Source organism: Ursus arctos, unplaced genomic scaffold (genome assembly GCF_023065955.2).
Source record: "Ursus arctos isolate Adak ecotype North America unplaced genomic scaffold, UrsArc2.0 scaffold_22, whole genome shotgun sequence".
Lineage (NCBI taxonomy): Eukaryota > Metazoa > Chordata > Mammalia > Carnivora > Ursidae > Ursus > Ursus arctos.
In genome coordinates this window covers 5,489,770-5,509,856 of record NW_026622897.1, presented here as the reverse complement: position 1 = coordinate 5,509,856, position 20,087 = coordinate 5,489,770, and the positions used below count along the sequence as shown (strand labels likewise).

The 20,087-nt window shown below is 37.5% G+C and overlaps 1 protein-coding gene across 11 annotated transcripts in view; it reads left to right on the top strand.

Moving 5' to 3' along the window:
* CUNH11orf65 (chromosome unknown C11orf65 homolog) overlaps positions 1 to 20,087 on the top strand; it is a 94,635-nt gene that overhangs the window by 13,927 nt on the left and 60,621 nt on the right. For 2 of the 11 annotated variants that reach the window (XR_008960845.1, XR_007189596.2), the window contains exon 3: positions 3,117 to 3,209. The exons of 7 other annotated variants lie outside the window; for them this stretch is intronic. Coding sequence is in view for 1 of the 4 variants with exons in the window: in XM_026505822.3 (XP_026361607.2) it covers positions 16,040 to 16,093; positions 16,228 to 16,428; positions 17,850 to 17,980 (386 nt within the window). In the remaining 3 variants the exon portion in view is untranslated. Of the gene's footprint in view, positions 1 to 3,116; positions 3,210 to 16,039; positions 16,094 to 16,227; positions 16,429 to 17,849; positions 17,981 to 20,087 lie in introns of all 11 variants that reach the window. 2 more of the 11 variants (XM_026505822.3, XR_008960846.1) reach the window with 2 other exon arrangements.

Sequence of the window (20,087 nt, the reverse complement as noted above, 5' to 3'; positions counted from 1 at the left end):
GCTGGCAAGGACCTGCTTTCTTGTTCATAGGGGAACAGTTGTCTTTTTGCTACGTCCTCATGCGATGGGAGAGGTGAGGGATCTCTCTGAGGCCTCTTTTCTTTTCTTTCTTTCTGTCTTCCTTTCTTTCATTTTTTTTTTAGAGAGAGGGGAGGGGCAAAGGGAGAGAGAGAATCTTTCTTTTTTTTTAATATTTTTTTATTATATTATGTTAGTCACCATACAGTATATCCCTGGTTTTTGATGTAAAGTTCGATGATTCATTAGTTGCGTATAACACCCAGTGCACCATGCAATACATGCCCTCCCTACCACCCATCACCAGCCTATCCCAATCCCCCACCCCCCTCCCCTCGAAGCCCTCAGTTTGTTTCTCAGAGTCCATAGTCTCTCATGCTTCATTCCCCCTTGTGATTACCCCCCTTTCTTTTTTCTTTTTTTTTTTTTTTAAGATTTTATTTATTTATTCGACAGAGATAGAGACAGCCAGCGAGAGAGGGAACACAAGCAGGGGGAGTGGGAGAGGAAGAAGCAGGCTCATAGCGGAAGAGCCTGATGTGGGGCTCGATCCCAGAACGCCGGGATCACGCCCTGAGCAGAAGGCAGACGCTTAACCGCTGTGCCACCCAGGCGCCCCTACCCCTCCTTTCTTTATCCCTTTCTTCCCCTTCCGATCTTCCTAGTTCTTATGTTCCATAGATGAGAGAAATCATATGATAATTGTCTTTCTCTGCTTGACTTACTTCACTTAGCATTATGTCCTCCAGTGCCGTCCATGTTGCAGCAAATGTTGAGAATTCGTTCTTTCTGATAGCTGAGTAATATTCCATTGTATATATGGACCACAACTTCTTAATCCAGTCATCTGTTGAAGGGCATCTCGGCTCCTTCCATGATTTAGCTATTGTGGACAAAGCTGCTATGAACATTGGGGTGCATATGGCCCTTCTCTTCACTACGTCTGTATCTTTGGGGTAAATACCCAGTAGTGCAATTGTTGGGTCATAGGATAGCTCAATTTTTAACTTTTTAAGGGACCTCCACACTGTTTTCCAGAGCGGCTGTACCAGCTTGCATTCCCACCAATAATGTAGGAGGGATCCCCTTAGGGAAAGAGAGAATCTTAAGCAGGCTCCATGCCCAGCATAGAGCCCAACACAGAGCTTCATCTCACAACCCTGAGATCATGACCTGAGCCAAAATCAAGAGTCAGACACTTAACTAACTGAGCCACCGAGGTGCCCCTGAAATGATCATATGGTTTTTATCCTCTCTTGTTGATGTGATGTATCACGTTGATTGATTTGTGAATGTTGAATCATCTTTACAACCCAGGAATAAATGTCACTTGATCATTGTGAATCATTTTTTAAATTTATTATTGGATTCAGTTTGCTAATATTTTGTAGAGGATATTTGCATCTGTATGCATCAGAGATATTAGCCCATAGTTCTCTTTTTCAGCGGTGTCTATCTGGTTTTCATCAAGGTAATGCTGGCCTCATAGTATGAATTTGGAAGTTTTCCTTCCTCTCCTGTCTTTTTGAAATAGTTTAAGAAAAATAGGTATTAACTCTTCTTTAAATATTTGGTAGAATTTGCTTGTGAAGCCATCTGGTCCTAGACTTTTGTTTGTTGCGAGTTTTTTGATTACTGATTCAATTTCTTTGCAGGTTATTAGTCTGTTCACATTTTTTGTTTCTTTTTGTTTCACTTTTGGGAAGATACATGTTTCTAGGAATTTATCCATTTCTTCTAGGTTGTCCAATTTCTTCTAGGCATCTAATTTTTTATAATATTTTCTTATAATGCTTGGTATTTCTGTGGTGCAGGTTGTTATTTCTCGTTATTTCTCCTCTTTCATTTCTCTCTCTCCCTCTCTTTCTTTTCTCTTTTTCTTTTCTTTTTGTTGTTGTTGTTGATGGTGAGTCCAGCTAAAGGTTTATCAGTTTTGTTGATCTTTTCAAAAACCCAGCTCCTAGTTTCACTGATCTGTTGTACTGGGTTTTTGGGTTTTTTTTCAGGTTTTAAAACTTTTTATTTGCATATTTAAAAAAATTGTTCATTCCAATAATTAAAATCATTTGAACAACAACAACAAAAAATGGCATTTACAGCCTGCAGGACACGTTGGGCCAGCTTTCACTGTCGTCCCACCCAGCTTCTTCCTTCACCGACATACAAGCTCTTTTCTCCCTGCCAGCCAGACAGGCAGATGGGAACGGCCGGTCCCCTCCTTGTCAGTAGTTCTGTTTTGATGTGAGCTGCACCATTTCCACAGGCAGTTGCAGTGGGGCTTCAAACTGTCATATTGGTGCTGTGGGTTACTTCAGTTTGAATTGATTTGATTTGATTTAATGTATGCATACTGGGGCAGGGGGCAAAGTTTACCAAGATTTACTAAGGGTTTTTGGGGGACATAGTGTATAAAGAGAGTGTTGCCAAAGAAATAGTTTTCTGAGATAGGAGAATTGTTTGGAGTCGTCTGACTAAATATCGTACTAACATAAATAGTAGATCAGGTTTGTAAGACAATGGCATTACTACAGGAACGAGGTTTCTGTCATGATAATAAGAGAATAATTATTTAGTGCTTTCTTGTGGCAGAAGTTGTTCTAAGTGCTTTACAAATATTAACTCCTTAATTCCTCACCATAGTTGTATGAGATACCCACTGTCATTCAGGTTGTTCAGATGAGAAATTGAGTGGAGAAGCTGAGCACCTTGTCCAGGGAAACATGGTTAGTGGGTACTAAAAGTTGAACCCAGGTAATCCTATGCCATACTCGGTGTTCTTAACCAGTAGGCTGTTTTGTGTTTCTCCTGGTTTACTCTGGAGTCCATAGAAGTGACTCCACCAACGTTCTGGGTACTTTATTTATAGTTGCTAATGATGTAGTTCTCAAGTTAAGAGTAAAACTCATTCTGAGAATAAAGCCGGTATTGCCTAGCTTGTCAAAGCAAACCCTGAGTGGATAATATTTCGAAAATCTAGTTTACGTACAGAAAGTCTATTTTATGGTTTTTACTCATTTTGCCCTAGTTAGGCACAAAGCTTAAATTAGAGGTAGAAAATCCAGTTTTGACCGTAGAATCTTATGTGCTTGAACCTTTAGAATGTTGCTGTATTCCAACACTATAAAAGACTGATTGATATCAGAAGACAAGGGGAGCCACGTCAGATAGTGAAATATATTGATCCTAAAGAGGTGAGGACGTTATTTATTCACACAGCATCTGTCTTTTCCCTTCAAAATGCGTGACCACTTTATAAATGTACTTGTATGTGTTTCTTTTAAAAAACTGTTTTATTGAAGTGTGACGCACACATAAATGTGTAGCTCAGTGAATCATACAGACGATCCCCTGTGTAACCATGACGCAGGTCAGAGTCTCATACTTCAGACCCCTGCCTTCCTGTGCTCTGCACATGGCGGCCAACTGCCTGCTCCCAAGAGGCAACCACTCTTCATTTGAAGCTTTGTGGGGTTTTTTTCTGTCTTCTCTATTTTTGAACTGTATGTAAATAGAATCCCATTGTGCACTTCTGTACCTTATCATTCAACATTGCGTTCATGTACGTGAATTTTATTCACTTTCTCAAAAATAATAACAGTTATTTCATGAATATACTGCTGTTTATTCATTCTGCAGTTGATGGACATTTGTACTGTTTTTCCAGTTTGAGTCTGTCACAAAGACTGCTTTTGGGAATATTCTTATTCATCCGTCCTGTGCACATGTGCACAAATTTCTACTCCACCCAGAAATGGAATTTCCAATTGTTTCCCAGAGTTACTGTACAATTCGTACTGACCATCAATCTTTTAGAATTCTTGGTGCTCTACATCCTTACCGATGCTTAATATTATCAGCTTTTTAGGGACAGTCCTCCCTTTAGGCATACTTAAATTTTTGGTCCCAGTGCCTTCATTCTTCGTTCTTGATGTGAGGCTTTGGCTGAGGTGTTCAGGCACCTGTGCTGCCCCACTCTGACTCAGTCTACACGGACTCTCCTCCCTACCCCCACCCCACACATTCACACCTCAGGGTCCATACAACTGCTAGAGCCTTTTGAAAGTCGGGATTCCCTCAACAGTGAGTGGACACCTGTGTCTGTGCTGCTCCGCCTCACTCTCAAACGCTGCAGCCTTGGGGGGAGGGGGAGAGGGAGGGGCGGGGAAGGGGGATGGACCAGGTGGAATCTTTGCCGCCTCCAATTTTAGGGGCTCCAACTCTTATTACCACTACAGTAAGTGATTGAAAGCTTTCTTTCCCTTCCTGCTCGTTTCCTTCATTGGCTCTTCTGACACCTGACAGCTCAACGATGACCATCCTCCCAGATCAGCTGAGCTCCTGACACTTTTTTTTCGTGTTCTTTATGTGTATATTGTCTCTCACTCTTCTGGGCTTTAAGCAGTTCTTTATATATTCTTCACACAAGCCCTTTGTCGGTTCTCTGTGCTGCATATACCATTTTTCATTCTGTGATTTCACTTGTCACTCTTATGATGGTCTTCCCACTGTTTTTTTTTTTAATCATGAAAAATGTCAAATATACAGAAGTAGAAAGAATAAAGTAATGAACCGCATGTACCCGTCCCCTAACTTCAACAATTAGCAGTTCACAGCCAGTCTTGCTTCATCTACATTTCCACCCTCTTTCCCCAATCCCTAGCTTAATGGTTTGAAACAAGACAATCATTTGGTGAACAGAGTTCTTAATTTTAGTGTAGTTTAAATTATCAACCTTTTGTATATGGTTGGGGCTTTTTACAGACTTCACCAACTCTGAAGTCATTTAAGAATTTTCCTGTATTATATATAAACTTTATTGATTTGCCTTCCATATTTAGATCTACAGTACACCTGGGTTGATGTTTTGTGTATGGTGTGAGGTAGAAGTCATTTTCATATTCTTCCATATAGATATCCAAATGATGAAACACTATTTATTAAAGAGGTAGTCCTTTCTCCACTGCTGTCCCTGCCACTTTTATCATAAATCAAGTAACCATTTTTGTATAGGTCTGTTTATGCATTTTCTGTTCTCTTCCATGGTCTGTTTTTCTATCCTTGTCATAATTACTATAGGTTTGTATGGTTTATAACAAGTGTATTATATGGTAGAGAAGTACTCTCATTTTGTAATTCTTCAAGAAGACACTTCCAGGCTATTGTTGGATGCTTTGTATCTCCATGTAAATTTTAGAATTAAGTTGTCAGTTTACACACATAAAATCCTCCACCATCAGGAAAATAGTAGACTAGGGAGCTCTAAGAATAACTGTCACAATCACCTTTATTGGAATTCTGGAATCCAATAAAAGAAACTTTCAGCAACTAGGAGAGTGCTTTGTGAAGAAAGAGGCTGCTAAATTTTATGAGGAAGCATTGTGGTGTTTGTGTTCACCCACCCAACATGCCTCATTCCTCAGCTTGGTGGTAGCTGTGGCGACAAACATTCACAGTCCTGGTGTGGCTTTCTAGGGCCAGCGGGTCGAATAGAGATCTTATTCTCAAAAAATTGTTGTTGTGGACTTTGACCTATCTGGCAGTTGCTTTAGGGACCTGCACAGAGGCTTGCCTTTGTTTCCCCCAACTGCTGCCAGGCAGTCCCAGGGCTGGGCCAGCTCCCTGCCCATGGACACCAGACACAGCGGTGGCAGACAGGTCAAGAACAGGCAGACCCAGAGCCTGGGAAGAACAATGCTGAGGACGAACATACAAGGTGTCTGAACAAGTAGAGTATATTGGGAAAAAAAATATAGCAGATTAGTGATTGTCAAGGGCTGGCTGGGGAGGGGGAGAATGGGGAAATGGGGAGTGACTGTTTAATGATTATGTGGGTATGGGGTTGCCCTTGGAGTAAAAAAAATATTCTGGAAATAGACAGTGACAATATAATGTTGTGAATGTATCAAATGCTTCATAGTAAGTCTTAAAGTAGGGTCCACCAATTTTGTTATTCTCCTTCAATATTATACAAATGGCAATATTATGTTGGTTATTCAATATTATGTTGGTTATTCTAGGTCTCTTACTTTTTTGTATAAAATTTAGAATCAGTTTGTCTGTATCTACAAAGTAACTTGGTGGGATTTTGATTGAGATTGCATTGAATCTATAGATTGAGAACAGTGGGTACCGTGACAGTGTTGAATCATTCTATCCAGGTGTATTGAATATCTCTCCTTTCATTTAGGTCTGCTTTTATGGCTGCCTGGGTGGCTCAGTCAGTTAATCATCTGCCTTCAACTCAGGTCATGATCCCAGGGTCCTGGGGTCGAGCTTCCTGCTTCGCAGGAGTCTGCTTCTCCCTCTGCCCCTCCTCCCACTCCTTCTCTCAATCTCTCTCTCTCTCTCTCTCAGATAAGTAAATAAAATCTTTTAAAAAATAGATCTTCTTTTATTACAGTGTTGTTTCCTTCATTAATATTTTCATATATTTTGTTAGATTTATACCTACATATTTCACTTTTTTGTTGTTAATATAAGTGGCATTGTGTTTTGAATTCCAAATTCTAGTTGTTTGTTGCTGGTATATAAGAGAGCAATTGACTTTTGTATGTTAATGTAGCATCCCCCAACATTATATAGTTGCTTTTTTGTGCCAGGAATTTCTTCATTGATTCATTGGAATTTTTAATATAGACAATTATGTCATCTGTGAACAAAGACAGGTTTTTTTTTTTATTTCAATTTGTATACCTTTTATTTCTCATTGAGTTAGCTATGACTTCCAATATGATGTTGAATAGGAGGGGTGAGGGGACATCTTTGCCTTGTTCCTGATCTTAGCAGGAAAGCACAGTTTCTCACCAATAAATATGATAGGTGTGTTTACTGTAGATATCCTTTGTCAAATTGAGGAAGTATGCCTCTGTTCCTAGTTTGTCAGAGTTTTTATCATGAATTGGTATTGAATTTTTATCAAATGCTTTTTCTGCATTATTGATACGATCATATGATTTTTCTTTAACCTGTTGTAATTTGATAATGGCCTTGCATACCTGGAATGAATCCCATTTAGTCATGGTATATAATTCCTTTTATACATTGTTGAATTTAACTTGCTAATATTTTGTTGAGGATTTTTGCATCTATGTTCATGAGAGATAATGGTCTGTAATTTTCCTTTCTTACAGGGTCTCTGTCTGGTTTTGGTATTCAGATAATGCTGGCCTCATAGAATGTGTAAGGAAGTGTTTCCTTTGCTTCTGTTTTCTGGAATAGATTGCAGAGAATTGATACATTTTTTCCTTAAATGTTTGGTAGTGTCCACCACTGAGCCTATCGAAGCTTGGTGCTTTCTTTTTTGGAAGGTTAATTATTGATTTAATTTCTTTAATAAGTCTATTCAGATTTTCTATATCTGTGTGAATTTTGTTGAGTTTTGTCTTTCAGAGATTTGAATTATTTCATATAGGCTATCAAATTTATAGGCATAGAGTTTTTCTTAATATTTGTTAATTATCCTTTTAGTGTCCATGGAATCAGTAGTGATAGCCCCTCTTTTCCGATATTAGTCATTTATGTCTTCCCTTTCTCTCTTTTTTCTTCTTAGTTTTCCTAGTCAGAAGCTTACTGATTTTATTGATCTTTTCAAAGAACTAGCTTTTAATTTCTTTGATTTTCTCCATCGATTTCCTGTTTCAGTTTCATTGATTTCTGTTTTAATTTTTATTCTTTCTTTTCTTCTGCTTACTTTAAAAAAATTTTTATTATGTTAGTCACCATACAGTACATCCTTAGTTTTTGATATAGTGTTCCATGATTCATTAATTGTGTATAACACCCAGTGCTCCATGCAATATATGCCCTCCTTAATACCTATCACCAGCCTATCCCAATCCCCCACTCCCCTCCCCTCTGAAACCCTCAGTTTGTTTCAGAGTCCATAGTGTCTCGTGGTTCATTCCCCCTTCTGTTTACCCCCCCTTCATTCTTCCCTTTCTTCTCCTACTGATCTTCCTATTTCTTATGTTCCATAAATGAGTGAAACCATATGATAATTGTCTTTCTCTGCTTGACTTATTTCACTTAGCATAAACTCCTGTAGTCCCGTCCGTGTTGCTGCAAATGTTGGGTAATCAATCGTTCTTTCTGATGGCTAAGTAATATTCCATTGTATATATGGACCACATCTTCTTTATCCATTCGTCTGTTGAAGGGCATCTCGGCTCCTTCCACGATTTAGCTATTGTGGACAATGCTGCTATGAATATTGGGGTGCATATGGCCCTTCTCTTCACTACGTCTGTATCTTTGGGGTAAATACCCAGTAGTGCAATTGCTGGGTCATAGGGTAGCTCTATTTTTAACTTTTTAAGGGACCTCCACACAGTTTTCCAAAGTGGCTGTACCAACTTGCATTCCCTCCAACAGTGTAAGAGGGTTCCCCTTTCTCCACATCCTCTCCAACATTTGTTGTTTCTTGCCTTGTCAATTTTTGCCGTTCTAACTGGCATAAGGTGTTATCTCAATGTGGTTTTGATTTGAATTTCCCTGATGGCTAATGATTTTGAGCATTTTTTCATGTGTCTGTTAGCCATTTGTATGTCATCATTGGAAAAGTATCTGTTCATATCTTCTGCCCATTTTTTGATTTGATTATTTGTTTCTCGTGTATTGAGTTTGAGAAGTTCTTTATAGATCTTGGATACCAGCCTTTTATCTGTAGTTTCATTTGCAAATATCTTCTCCCATTCTGTGGGTTGCCTCTTGGGTTTTGATGACTGCTTCCTTTGCTGTGCAGAAACTTTTTGTCTTGATGAAGTCCCAAAAGTTCATTTTTTTCTTTCGTTTCCCTTGCCTTTGGAGACGTGTCATGAAAGAAGTTGCTGTGGCCGATGTCAAAGAGGTTACACAGCCTATGTTCTCCTCTATAATTTTGATGGATTCCTGTCTCACATCGAGGTCTTTCATCCATTTGGAGTTTATCTTTGTGTATGGTGTGAAAGAGTGGTCAAGTTTCATTCTTTTGTATATAGCTGTCCAACTTTCCCAGCACCATTTATTGAAGAGACTGTCTTTTTTCCACTGGATGTTTTTTCTTGCTTTGTCAAAGATTAGTTGCCCATAGAGCCGAAGGTCCATTTCTGGAGTCTCTTTTCTGTTCCATTGGTCTATGTGTCTGTTTTTGTGACAGTACCATGCTGTCTTGGTGATCACAGCTTTGTCTTATAGTTTGAAATCAGGCAACGTGATGCCCCCAGCTTTGTTTTTCTTTTTCAACATTTCCTTGGGCGATTTGGGGTCTTTTCTGGTTCCACACAAATTTTAGGATTGTTTGTTCCTGCTCTTTGAAAAATGTCATTGGTATTTTGATTGGGATGGCGTTGAAAGTGTAGATTGCTCTGGGTAGCATACACATTTTAACTATGTTTATTCTTCTGATCCATGAGCATGGAATGTTTTTCCATCTTTTTGTTCTTCCTCAATGTCTTTCATCAGCGTTCTGTAGTTTCTAGCATATAGATCGTTTACCTCTCTGGTTAAGTTTATTCTGAGATATTTATGATTTTTGGTGCTTTTATAAATGGAATCGATTCCCTGATTTCTCTTTCTTCAGTCTCATTGTTCGTGTATAGAAATGCAACTGATTTCTGAGCATTGATTTTGTATCCTGCCACATTACTGAATTGTTGTATGAGTTCTAGTAATTTGGGGATGGAGTCTTTTGGGTTTTCCATATAAAGTATCACGTCATCTGCGAAGAGAGAGTTTGACTTCTTCTTTGCCAATTTGAATACCTTTTTTTCTTTTTTGTTGTCTGATTGCTGTTGCTGGAACTTCTAGTACTATGTTGAACAATAATGGTGAGAGTGGGCATCCTTGTCATGTTCCTGATCTTAAGGGAAAGGCTTCCAGCTTTTCCCCATTGAGAATGATATTCACTGTAGGCTTTTCATAGATGGTTTTTATGAAATTGAGGAATGTACCCCCTATCCCTACACTCTGAAGGGTTTTAATCAGGAAAGGATGCTGTATTTTGCCAAAGGCTTTTTCCGCATCATTTGAAAAGATCATATAGTTCTTGTCTCTTCTTTTATTAATGTGATCTATCACACTGATCGATTTACGAATGTTGAACCACCCTTGCATTCCAGGGATGAATCCCACTTGGTCATGATGGATAATCCTTTTAATGTACTGTTGGATCCTATTAGCTAGGATCTTGTTGAGAATTTTGGCATCCATATTCATCAGGGATATAGGTCTGTAATTCTCCTTTTTGATGGGGTCTTTGCCTGGTTTGGGGATCAAGGTAATACTGACCTCATAGAATGAGTTTGGTAGTTTTCCTTCTGTTTCTATTTTTTTTTTTTAAAGATTTTTTATTTATTTATTCGACAGAGATAGAGACAGCCAGCGAGAGAGGGAACACAAGCAGGGGGAGTGGGAGAGGAAGAAGCAGGCTCACAGCAGAAGAGCCTGATGTGGGGCTCGATCCCAGATCGCCGGGATCACGCCCTGAGCCGAAGGCAGACGCTCAACCGCTGTGCCACCCAGGCGCCCCCCTTCTGTTTCTATTTTTTGAAACAGCTTCAGGAGAATAGGTATTATTTCTTCTTTGAATGTTTGGTAGAATTCCCCAGGGAATCTGTCAGGCCCTGGACTCTCTTTTTGGGGGAAGGTTTTTGATCACTGCTTCAATCTCTTCATGATTAATCGGTCTGTTTAGGTAATCAATTTCTTCCTGTTTCAGTCTTGGTAGTTTGTAGGTTTCCAGGAAGGCATCCATTTCTTCCAGGCTGTTTAATTTGTTGGCCTGTAGTTGTTGATAATAGTTTCTAATGATTGTTTCTATTTCCTTGGTGTTGTTCACGATCTCTCCCCTTTCATTCATAATTTTATTAATTTGGGTCTTTTCTCTGTTCTTTTGAATAAGTCTGGCCATTGGCTTATCGATCTTTTTTATTCTTTCAGAGAACCAGCTTCTAGTTTTGTTGATCTGCTCTACTGTGCTTCTGGTTTCTAATTCATTGATCTCTGCTCAAATCTTTATCAACTGCCTTCTCGTGCGTGGGTTAGGCCTGTTCTTCTGTTCCAACTCCAGCTTCTTAAGGTGAGAATATAAAGACTGCATTTTAGATTGTTCTGTTCCTTTGAGTGAGGCTTGGATGGCTATGTATTTTCCCATTAGGACCGCCTTTGCAGCGTCCCATAGGGTTTAGACCGATGTGCTTTCATTCTCATTGGTTTCCATAAATTGCTTAAGTTCTTCTTTAATTCCCTGGTTTACCCAAACATTCTTAAGCAGGATGGTTCTTAGGTTCCAAGTGTTTGAGTTTCCTCCAAATTTTTCCTTGTGATTGAGTTCCAGTTTCAAAGCATTGTGGTCTGAGAATATGCAGGGAATAATCTCAGTCTTTTGGTATCGGTTGAGACCTGTTTTGTGACTCCGTATATGGTCTATTCTGGAGAAAGTTCCATGTGCATTCGAAAAGAATGCGTATTGTGTTGATCAATGGTGTAGTGTTCTATATATATCTATGAGGTCCATCTGGTCCAGTATGTCATTCAAAGCTCTTGTTTCTTTGTTGATTTTCTGCTTAGGTGATCTGTCTGTTGCTGAGAATGGAGTGTTGAGGTCCCCTACTATTAACGTATCATTATCTATATGTCTCTTTATTCTGGTTAAGAGTTGGCTTGTGTATCTGGCTGCTCCCCTATTGGGGGCATAGATATTTATAATTGTCATATCCACTTGTTGGATACATCCTTTAAGAATAATATAGTGTCCTTCTGTATCTCTAACTACAGTCTTTAGCTTAAAATCTAATTTGTCTGATATGAGAATTGCTACCCCAGCTTTCTTTTGAGGTGTGTTGGCATGAAAAATGGTTCTCCATCCCTTCACTTTCAGTCTGGATGTATCTTTAGGTTCAAAATGACTCTCTTGTAGACAGCATATGGATGGGTCGTGTCTTTTTATCCAATCTGCAACCCTGTGGCGTTTTATGGGAGCATTTAGGCCATTCACATTGAAAGTGATTATTGAGAGAGATGATTTTAATGATGTCATGTTGCCTGTGAAGTCTTTGTTTCTATAGATTGTAAATTTCTGTTCTGTATCACTCTTGGGGTCTTTTTACTTTTATAGAACCCCCCTTAATATCTCTTATGGGGCTGGCTTGGTGGTCACATGTTCTTTCAGTTTCTGCCAGTCCTGGAAGGTCCTTGTCTCGCCATCCATTCTGAATGACAGCCTTGCTGGATAAAGAATCCGTGGCTGCATGTTCTTCTCACTTGGTGCTCTGAATATGTCTTGCCAGCTTTTTCTGGCTTGCCAGGTCTCCGTAGACAGGTCTGACGTTATTCTGATGTTCCTCCCTTTGTAGGTGAGGATTCTCTTCCCCCTGGCCACTTTCAAGATTGTGTCCTTGGATCTAAGATTTGTGAATTGTACTATTATGTGACATGGTGTTGGTCTGTTCTCATTGATCTTGGGAGGGGTCCCCTCTGCCTCTTGGACATGAATGCTTGTTTCCTTCACCAGATTAGGGAAGTTCTCAGCTACAGTTTGTTCAAATACCTCTTCTAGACGTCTCTCTTTCTCCACCCCCTCAAGGATGCCAGTGATTCTGACATTGGAATGTTTCATTGAGTCCGTAATCTCCCATATTCTAATTTCTTGAAATTGGAGTTTTTTAAGCCATGTTCCCTCTTTTTTCTTCTTTTCTGTCATCTCATCTTCCAACTCACTTATTCGTTCTTCTGCCTCGTTTACCCTGGCTTTCAGAGCATCCAGTTTAGACTGCATTTGATTCATAGCATTCTTAATTTCTACCAGATTCGCTCTCATTTCCGCCCTTAGAGATTCTGTATTCTCGTTAATATTTTCGTAAATATTTTTTTCAAGCCTACACATCATCTTGACCATTGTTACCATGAACTCCATTTCTGACAATTTGGTTATATCCATATCCATTAGTTCTGTGGCAAAGGCCACAGTCTCTGTTTCTTTCCTTTATTGGGGGTTCCCCCTCCTTGTCATTCTGATGAGGTGTGGTTCTGGGGATGTACAGAGCCCAAATTATTGACCAGGACCCAAGCAATGTGCACTTGTTTTATAGGGACCTTAGGGATGTGGGCTTCTTGTTTTTTCAGCCTGCCTTCTGGAGGAGGGGCCTGCTGCACTGATACTCAGGCAACCCTGTTTGGGTAGAGTTGCCCTGTCTCCTGTGGGGGGAGGGGATGGGCACAGTGTGAACCAGTTTTTCCGTGCTTTTGTTCTCTGGTGGCTTTTGTTTCCCTAGTGGCTTTCTGTGACTCTTCTGAGAGTCAGAGCAGCAATGGCCATATCCAAGTCTCTGTCTCAGAACAGAGAGATTGCAGTCTGCTCTCCACTGAGCTCTCCTGGCCACTCTAACTCTGTTTCTGTTGGTGCTGCTAAAAACCCCGCAGCGTCCCAGTTTGTACACCCCACCACCGTGCTCCCAGTCCTCGCTCCCAGGGCTCTTCTGCTTACTTTTGATTTAATTTATTTTCCTAGGTTCTTATGATGAAAGTCTAGATTATTGATTTCAGGTCTTTCTTGTTTTCAAATATATTTATTCAGTGCTATAAATTTTCCTCTAAGCACTGTTGTCCATGCATTTCATGGATTTTGATAAGCTGTATTTTCATTTTCCCTTAGGTCAGAATATTTTTAAATTGTCTTGAGACTTGTTATTTGATCTGTTACTAAGAAGTGTATTGTTGAATTTCCAAGTTCTGGGCTTTTCAACTATCCTTCTGTTACTGATTTCTAATTTAATTCTTTTGGGGTCTGAGAGCATGCTTTGTATGATTTCTATTATTTTACAGTTGTTAAGGTGTGTTTTATGGTCCATAACGTGTTCTGTGTTGGTAAATGTTCCATATGAGCTTGAGAAGAGTGTATATTTGCTATTGTTGGATGAAGTATTCTAGAAATGTCAGTGAGGTCCACGTGATTACAAGTGTTGTTCAGTTTCATAATGGATTTAATGATTTTTCTGTCTGTTGAATATGTCAATTACTGAAAGAGAGGTGTTGAATTCTCCAGCTATAACAGTGGATTTCCCTAGTTCTTGTAGTGCTTTCAGGTTTTGCCTTACATATTTTGATACTCTGTTGTTAGGCATATATACTTTAGGGATTGTTATATCTTTATTAGAGAATTGGCTACTTTATCATCATGTAATCCTGCTCTTTATCCCTGATAATTTTCATTGCTCTGAATTCAGCTTTTTCTGAAATTAATATAGCTGCTCAGTTTTCATTTAATTAGTGTTAGTTAATATGTTATATCTTTCTCCATTACTTTGCTTTTAACCTATCTGTGTCTTTATATTTAAAATTTTTTTTATAGACAAAATACAGTTGGATCTTATTTTTTAATCTGTTTATAGTCTCTGCCTTTTACCTTGTATATTTAGACCATTGATATTTAATATAGTGATTGATATCCAACATACTTGTTAATGTTTTCTATTTCTTGCTCTTGTTCTTTGTTTCTTTTTTCATATTCTTTTTCTGCCTTCTCTGGTTTTAATTGAGCATTTTATATGATTACATTTTCTTTTCTCTCAGCATATCAATTATACCTCTTTTTTACTTTTTTTTTTTTTTTTTGGTTTCCCTAGAGTTTGCAGTGAGTGTTTACAACTAATCTAAGTCCACTTTGAACATTATTCCACTAAATAAAATTTCCCCTGAGTTTAGTAGACAAAGTCATGCTTAAAGGAAGGGAACTGCCTCAAATACCCAGCCAGCCCTCATCCCCATTTGAGTTTGTAGATGGTAGAAGGATAAAGAAGTAAGCTCCAATCTTCCCAAAAGCACACCTGAATTTCCCATAGGCTTTCATAGTTGAGGAGATAAAGACTTGCCAAGACCACCTGTAAGAAATAGGGAAAAACTAGAAGTGGACAGACCAGATATGGATTACTAAAACTGCAATCCAGGGTTCAATTTCTGATCGGATTGACATGATCATCCTCTCACCCTAACTAAAAGAGGACAGAAAAAAATCCATGAATCTGTACTCTTAGGATTTGCCTACTTTAGTGGAAATAAAAGTGTGTGTGTGTGTGTGTGTGTGTGTGTGTGTATATAATGAATTTTGTTTAAAAATTACATACAGTTGACCCTTGAACAACATTGGGATAGGGGCACTGATTCCCCTCACCCCCACCCCCCCGTGCAGTCAGAAATCCATGTGTAACTTTTGACTCTCCAAAAAGTCAACTACAAATAATGTACTGACTGAGAGCTCCTGGTCTCAGTCTGGTTCCAGTGAGCACACTGGAGCTCCGTTTCAGTCTGGTGGCGCATGTTCCCCGGCTCACAGTCTCAGTCTGCTCTCTCGCGGGTGCTGGTCCACGAGTCCGCCCACTCCCCTGTGCAGGTGGCTACCGCTTCCCGGCACCCAATCCCGGCGGCTCCCTCCCCCTTCCGTTTATCTTCCGATATCTGTGCACAGTTTCACGGCTCCCCACTTCGTACCCCAAAACTCATTGCTGAAGATGTTCATTTGTAGAGATCCAGATGTATCTTCCTGCGTCTCAGGCTGATTCCGTGGATGTTCAGGCTGGTCTGGTACCTACCCAGCTCGACTCAGGGGACCGGCTGAAAAAGGGATCCCCTACTCCTCTGTCATCTTAACTCTTAACATGTATTTTTGACTTAATAAAATCTAGTTAGGAAAGGTCACCTGGTGTTAAACTCAAATTAGCCAATCATAATTTTTTTCTCTGAATTTACCTGTAAAATAATATTTAATATATAAATCATATATTTGAGGACTTATGTAAAATTTCTGTTCTGTGAATAACATATCAGTTGATTTTTATACTTATATGTTACATAGAAAGTAATTCCAGTTATCGTGAAAGCTGTTTTCCTTATTGGATGCCCATAAGAAATAAAATCTTAAAATATTTTTTTAATTTAAAAATAATTATTTGAGGCTTATTTGACCTATTTCATAAATAATCAATATTCAACTGTTTTAACATGATAGAGAAGTGATATATACAGTGTTGAAGAGTAATACATTTTTTTATAGGCAGAGCTTCTAGATGCTGCTGCTGGCGTTCATGTACGATTCAGATTAGGTGGTGTAAGTATGGATGAATTCTTATTTGGTAGTTTTAAAGCACATTTATGTGAAATTTAAAAGATGTAAATTTTTATAACTGTAAACCTTTTTTTGTAATTAGATTACAATGGTCCTTTGAACTTCTCCATATACAGGTTAAATTTCCACCTGATATATACTATAAAATTTTCACTCATAGACATATTGAAGATCTGTGTGCTAATAGCCCTAGAGATTATACAAAACTTTCAGCAAAATATACATCTCATATTAAAAGTGGCGATCTTCAGGAAGAGGATCGTAGTGGCTGGTATCGTCGTGTAGAGAACAATGGCTGGAGGCCTGTCTCTGATACAGTAAGAAAAGAGAAGTATTAATAATTTTTAATCCTATATATTTAGAAACTCATTTGTCTTCTTGAAAATTTTAAAATAATAAATCTTGGTAATTTAACTGATAAAAAATGTGACATTACTCAGGGGTTACTAATAATACTTCAAGATCAGCAATATTATCTTTTTTTTTTCCTTTGCATTTACTTCTACTTTTAGTAATCAGCTTTGATCTGGGTCATCTTTACATACTGTCTGGTACTCAAGTTTAGCATCTGTATATTGAAGCAAATTTAAAAATGTTGACTCTATATTAATTAATCCTTGGACTAGAAGTGGAAATTCTTGAGAAAAATATGACATTTTCTCTTATAGAGCTTGTAACAGCAGAGGCTGGTGGGAAATCATTTGAATTGTCATGGTGTTTGGAACTTTAACATGTCCTCATTAATTGCATGGAATGATTTTAAATATAAATAGTTCTTAAAACATATATATGATTTAGGAACTTTTCCATAGACACCCATGTTTAATGTCCTTTTTGTGGAGATAATCTCTACCTAATGATGTTTGTAAGGTTACATTTAATAGGTTAATATAGTCAGGTTCTATAGCTCTAGATGTCATATCTTCATTCAGGTCCTCAATCTCTGGTACGCAGATTATAGAATTGGTATATGAAGTGTATACTAAGTATGAAAAATGAAAATGATCAAGGTGTGAATTCATACATTCATTCATCAAACCTTATTGCATACCAGCCATATGTCGGGCATTGTACTAGATGCTAGGGAAACAATGGTAGATAAAATAATCCCTCCCCTCAAGTATTTTTAATTTGGGAGAGAGTCAAGTAAAAAGAATATTTCAGCACAATGCAGTAAATATGTGCTTTAAGAGGGACAAATACATAATGTTGCAGGGGATAGCAAACTCTCCTCCTTGTTCTTTAATCTGTATGTGGTGAAGGAGAGGGAATGAATTTGAAGTAGGAAAACAGGCAGCCAGTTAGGATAGCATGTCACACAGGGAAACCACAAACTCTCGGGACATAATGACAAGACTTTGTTCTTGAAGGGTGCCTGTACTCCTTGAGAATTAGGGTCTTCAAAAGTCAACAGCACTAAGAGTAGGTAAGGTCTGTTCTTATGAAAAGCAAAAACAGTACTGGAGTATGTCTCTTCATTTATCCATTCAACAAAGAGTTCTTAAGTACCTCAGTATACTATTGCTTTGTTAGTCTTTCTGTGACATGTACCTCTGAAAGCTCAATGTGCCACTCACCCATGACATAATAAGAAATACCTTGAAAAGGGTGTGTTTGCTCCTCTATTTCTACCTTGGCATATTCCTACTGGACTCACAGAAATTCTTGTCTATAGCCAGATAACCTCACAGCCAGTATTTCAACACTTTGTGTATTCACATTTTTCATTTCTCAATAGTTTTGGGTGTCTACTGAAAATGTAGAGGTGGGAGAAGAAAAAGAAATCGAATTCCATTTCTCTAAACTGAAGAGAAGGCAAGATATGGAAAAGAAAAGAAAAATTAGAAAGATAGAATGGATGAGGAAAATGTAAGTGGATGAAATAGACTTAATATATACTATCTTAAGTTATTTTAAAAACATGCTATCACTACTAAAATAACTACATGTTATTTTTAAAAGAAAATGTAAGATTATAGTTATGTTTTTAAAAATATATAGAAAGCAAACATTTAACAAATGCCTGCTATGTGTGAGATACTGTTAATCTCTAGGATATAAGTGGACAAAGACATGTTGTCTTTGACCTCAAGGAAATTACAGGCTATTGGAATATTAGATATGAAAATAAGCATTTATTCTTATATATTAGTTAACTTTTATTTGGCCCTCTGGATCCATCTGTACCCTTCTCAACCCTTCTTTTTGCCCTAAGACACTGACCTGTACGTATTACACTAAAAGTCATTGTCTAACCAATGTTAAAAGCAAACCAAAACATCAAAATGTTTTCAAGTTTACTTTACTCCATATGCAGAACAAATCCCCCAAATATTTAAAGTAATACAAACACTCCAGTATCTCAAATTACATAAAATTCACAATGTCTACTATATAGCAATTAATTACCAGACATGCAAAGAAACAGGAAAATAGATCCCATATGAGAAGAAAAATTAATTGGTAGCAACAGGCCGGCCAAAAATATCTTTTGAAAAGGAAGGCAAAAGAAAAACTTTGGAGACAAGTAAAAGCTGAGTTCTCTTATCATAGTAGACCAGCACTGCAAGAAATTTTTCTGGGAGAAGAAAAATGCTTCTAGGTAGAAATCTGGATTTATATAAGGAATGAAGAACTCCAAACGTGGTAATTATGTAAGTAAATATAAAGGACTTTTATTCTTATTATTTAAATCTCTTTAAAGGGTAGTTAACTGTTGAACTATACACTTAAAAATAGATAAGATGATAAATTTTAAGTTACATGTTTTTTATTACAATTTTGATAAGATAGGTGTTAAACCTGTAAAGGAATGAGTTAATATTGATATTGCCAATCTAATTCTACCTACATTTTTGATTCCATAATTATACTCCTTTTCTCTTATATTGAAAATCTTCACTTCAAATAAAACGTAATTGCTTATTTTTCTGATATTACAAATAATTTGTTCTAAAAATAACAACATAATAATACATATGCAATTACTGAATAAAATTCAAAAAAATTTTTTAAGTTAATTTACTATTTAAAGCAGAAACACTGACAATGTATTGTGACATTTATAAACTTAAAACAGTACAAAAGTAAAATGAATGATGACAGTACCGCAAAGGTTGGGAGAGGTGAAATAGAAGTATACTGCTAGAAGTTCCTTATTTTACATATAAAGTGGTATAATATGCTTAAAGGTAGACTGTGATTATTAAAAACCATAAAGCAACCATAAAATCAACAAGAACTAAGATGTAAATATAGTAATGTGTAATGATGGAAATAAAATAGCATCATAAAAAACCATCAATCCAAAGGAAGGGTGAAAAAAGAAGAAAGGAAACAAAGAACAGAGAGAACAAATAGAAAGTGAATAGCATGATAAAGACTAAAATCAATCATATCAATAATAATACTAAATATAAGTAGTGTGAGCACCCCAAATAAAGGCAGAGATTGACAGACTGGATAAGAAAGCCATACATAAGGACATAACAATCCTAAATACTTATTTACCTACTAACAGAGCTTTGAAATACATGAAAATAAAATTAGTAGTACTGAAAGGAGAAACAGACAAAACCAAAATTATAATCAAAGATTTCAAAACCCTTTTATTAGTAATTGATAGAACAAGTGGGCAGTAAATTAGTAAAGATAGAGAAGACTTGAGCAAAATTATCAGCCAGCTTGACATAATTGGCACTTGTAGAGCACTGCACCCAACAAGAGAAAACACATTCTTTTCAAGTGCATGTGAAACATCCACCAAGATACGTTATATTCTGGATCATAAAACAAACATCCACAAATTTGAAAAAATTAAAATCATACAAAGAAAGTTCTCTGATCACAATGGAATTAAAAAGTAATTAAAAATAGAATTAATAACAGAAAATTTTCTGGAAAACTTCCAAATATTTGGATATTAAACAGCATACCTCTATATAATCCATGAGTCAAAGAAGAAGTCCCAAGGGAA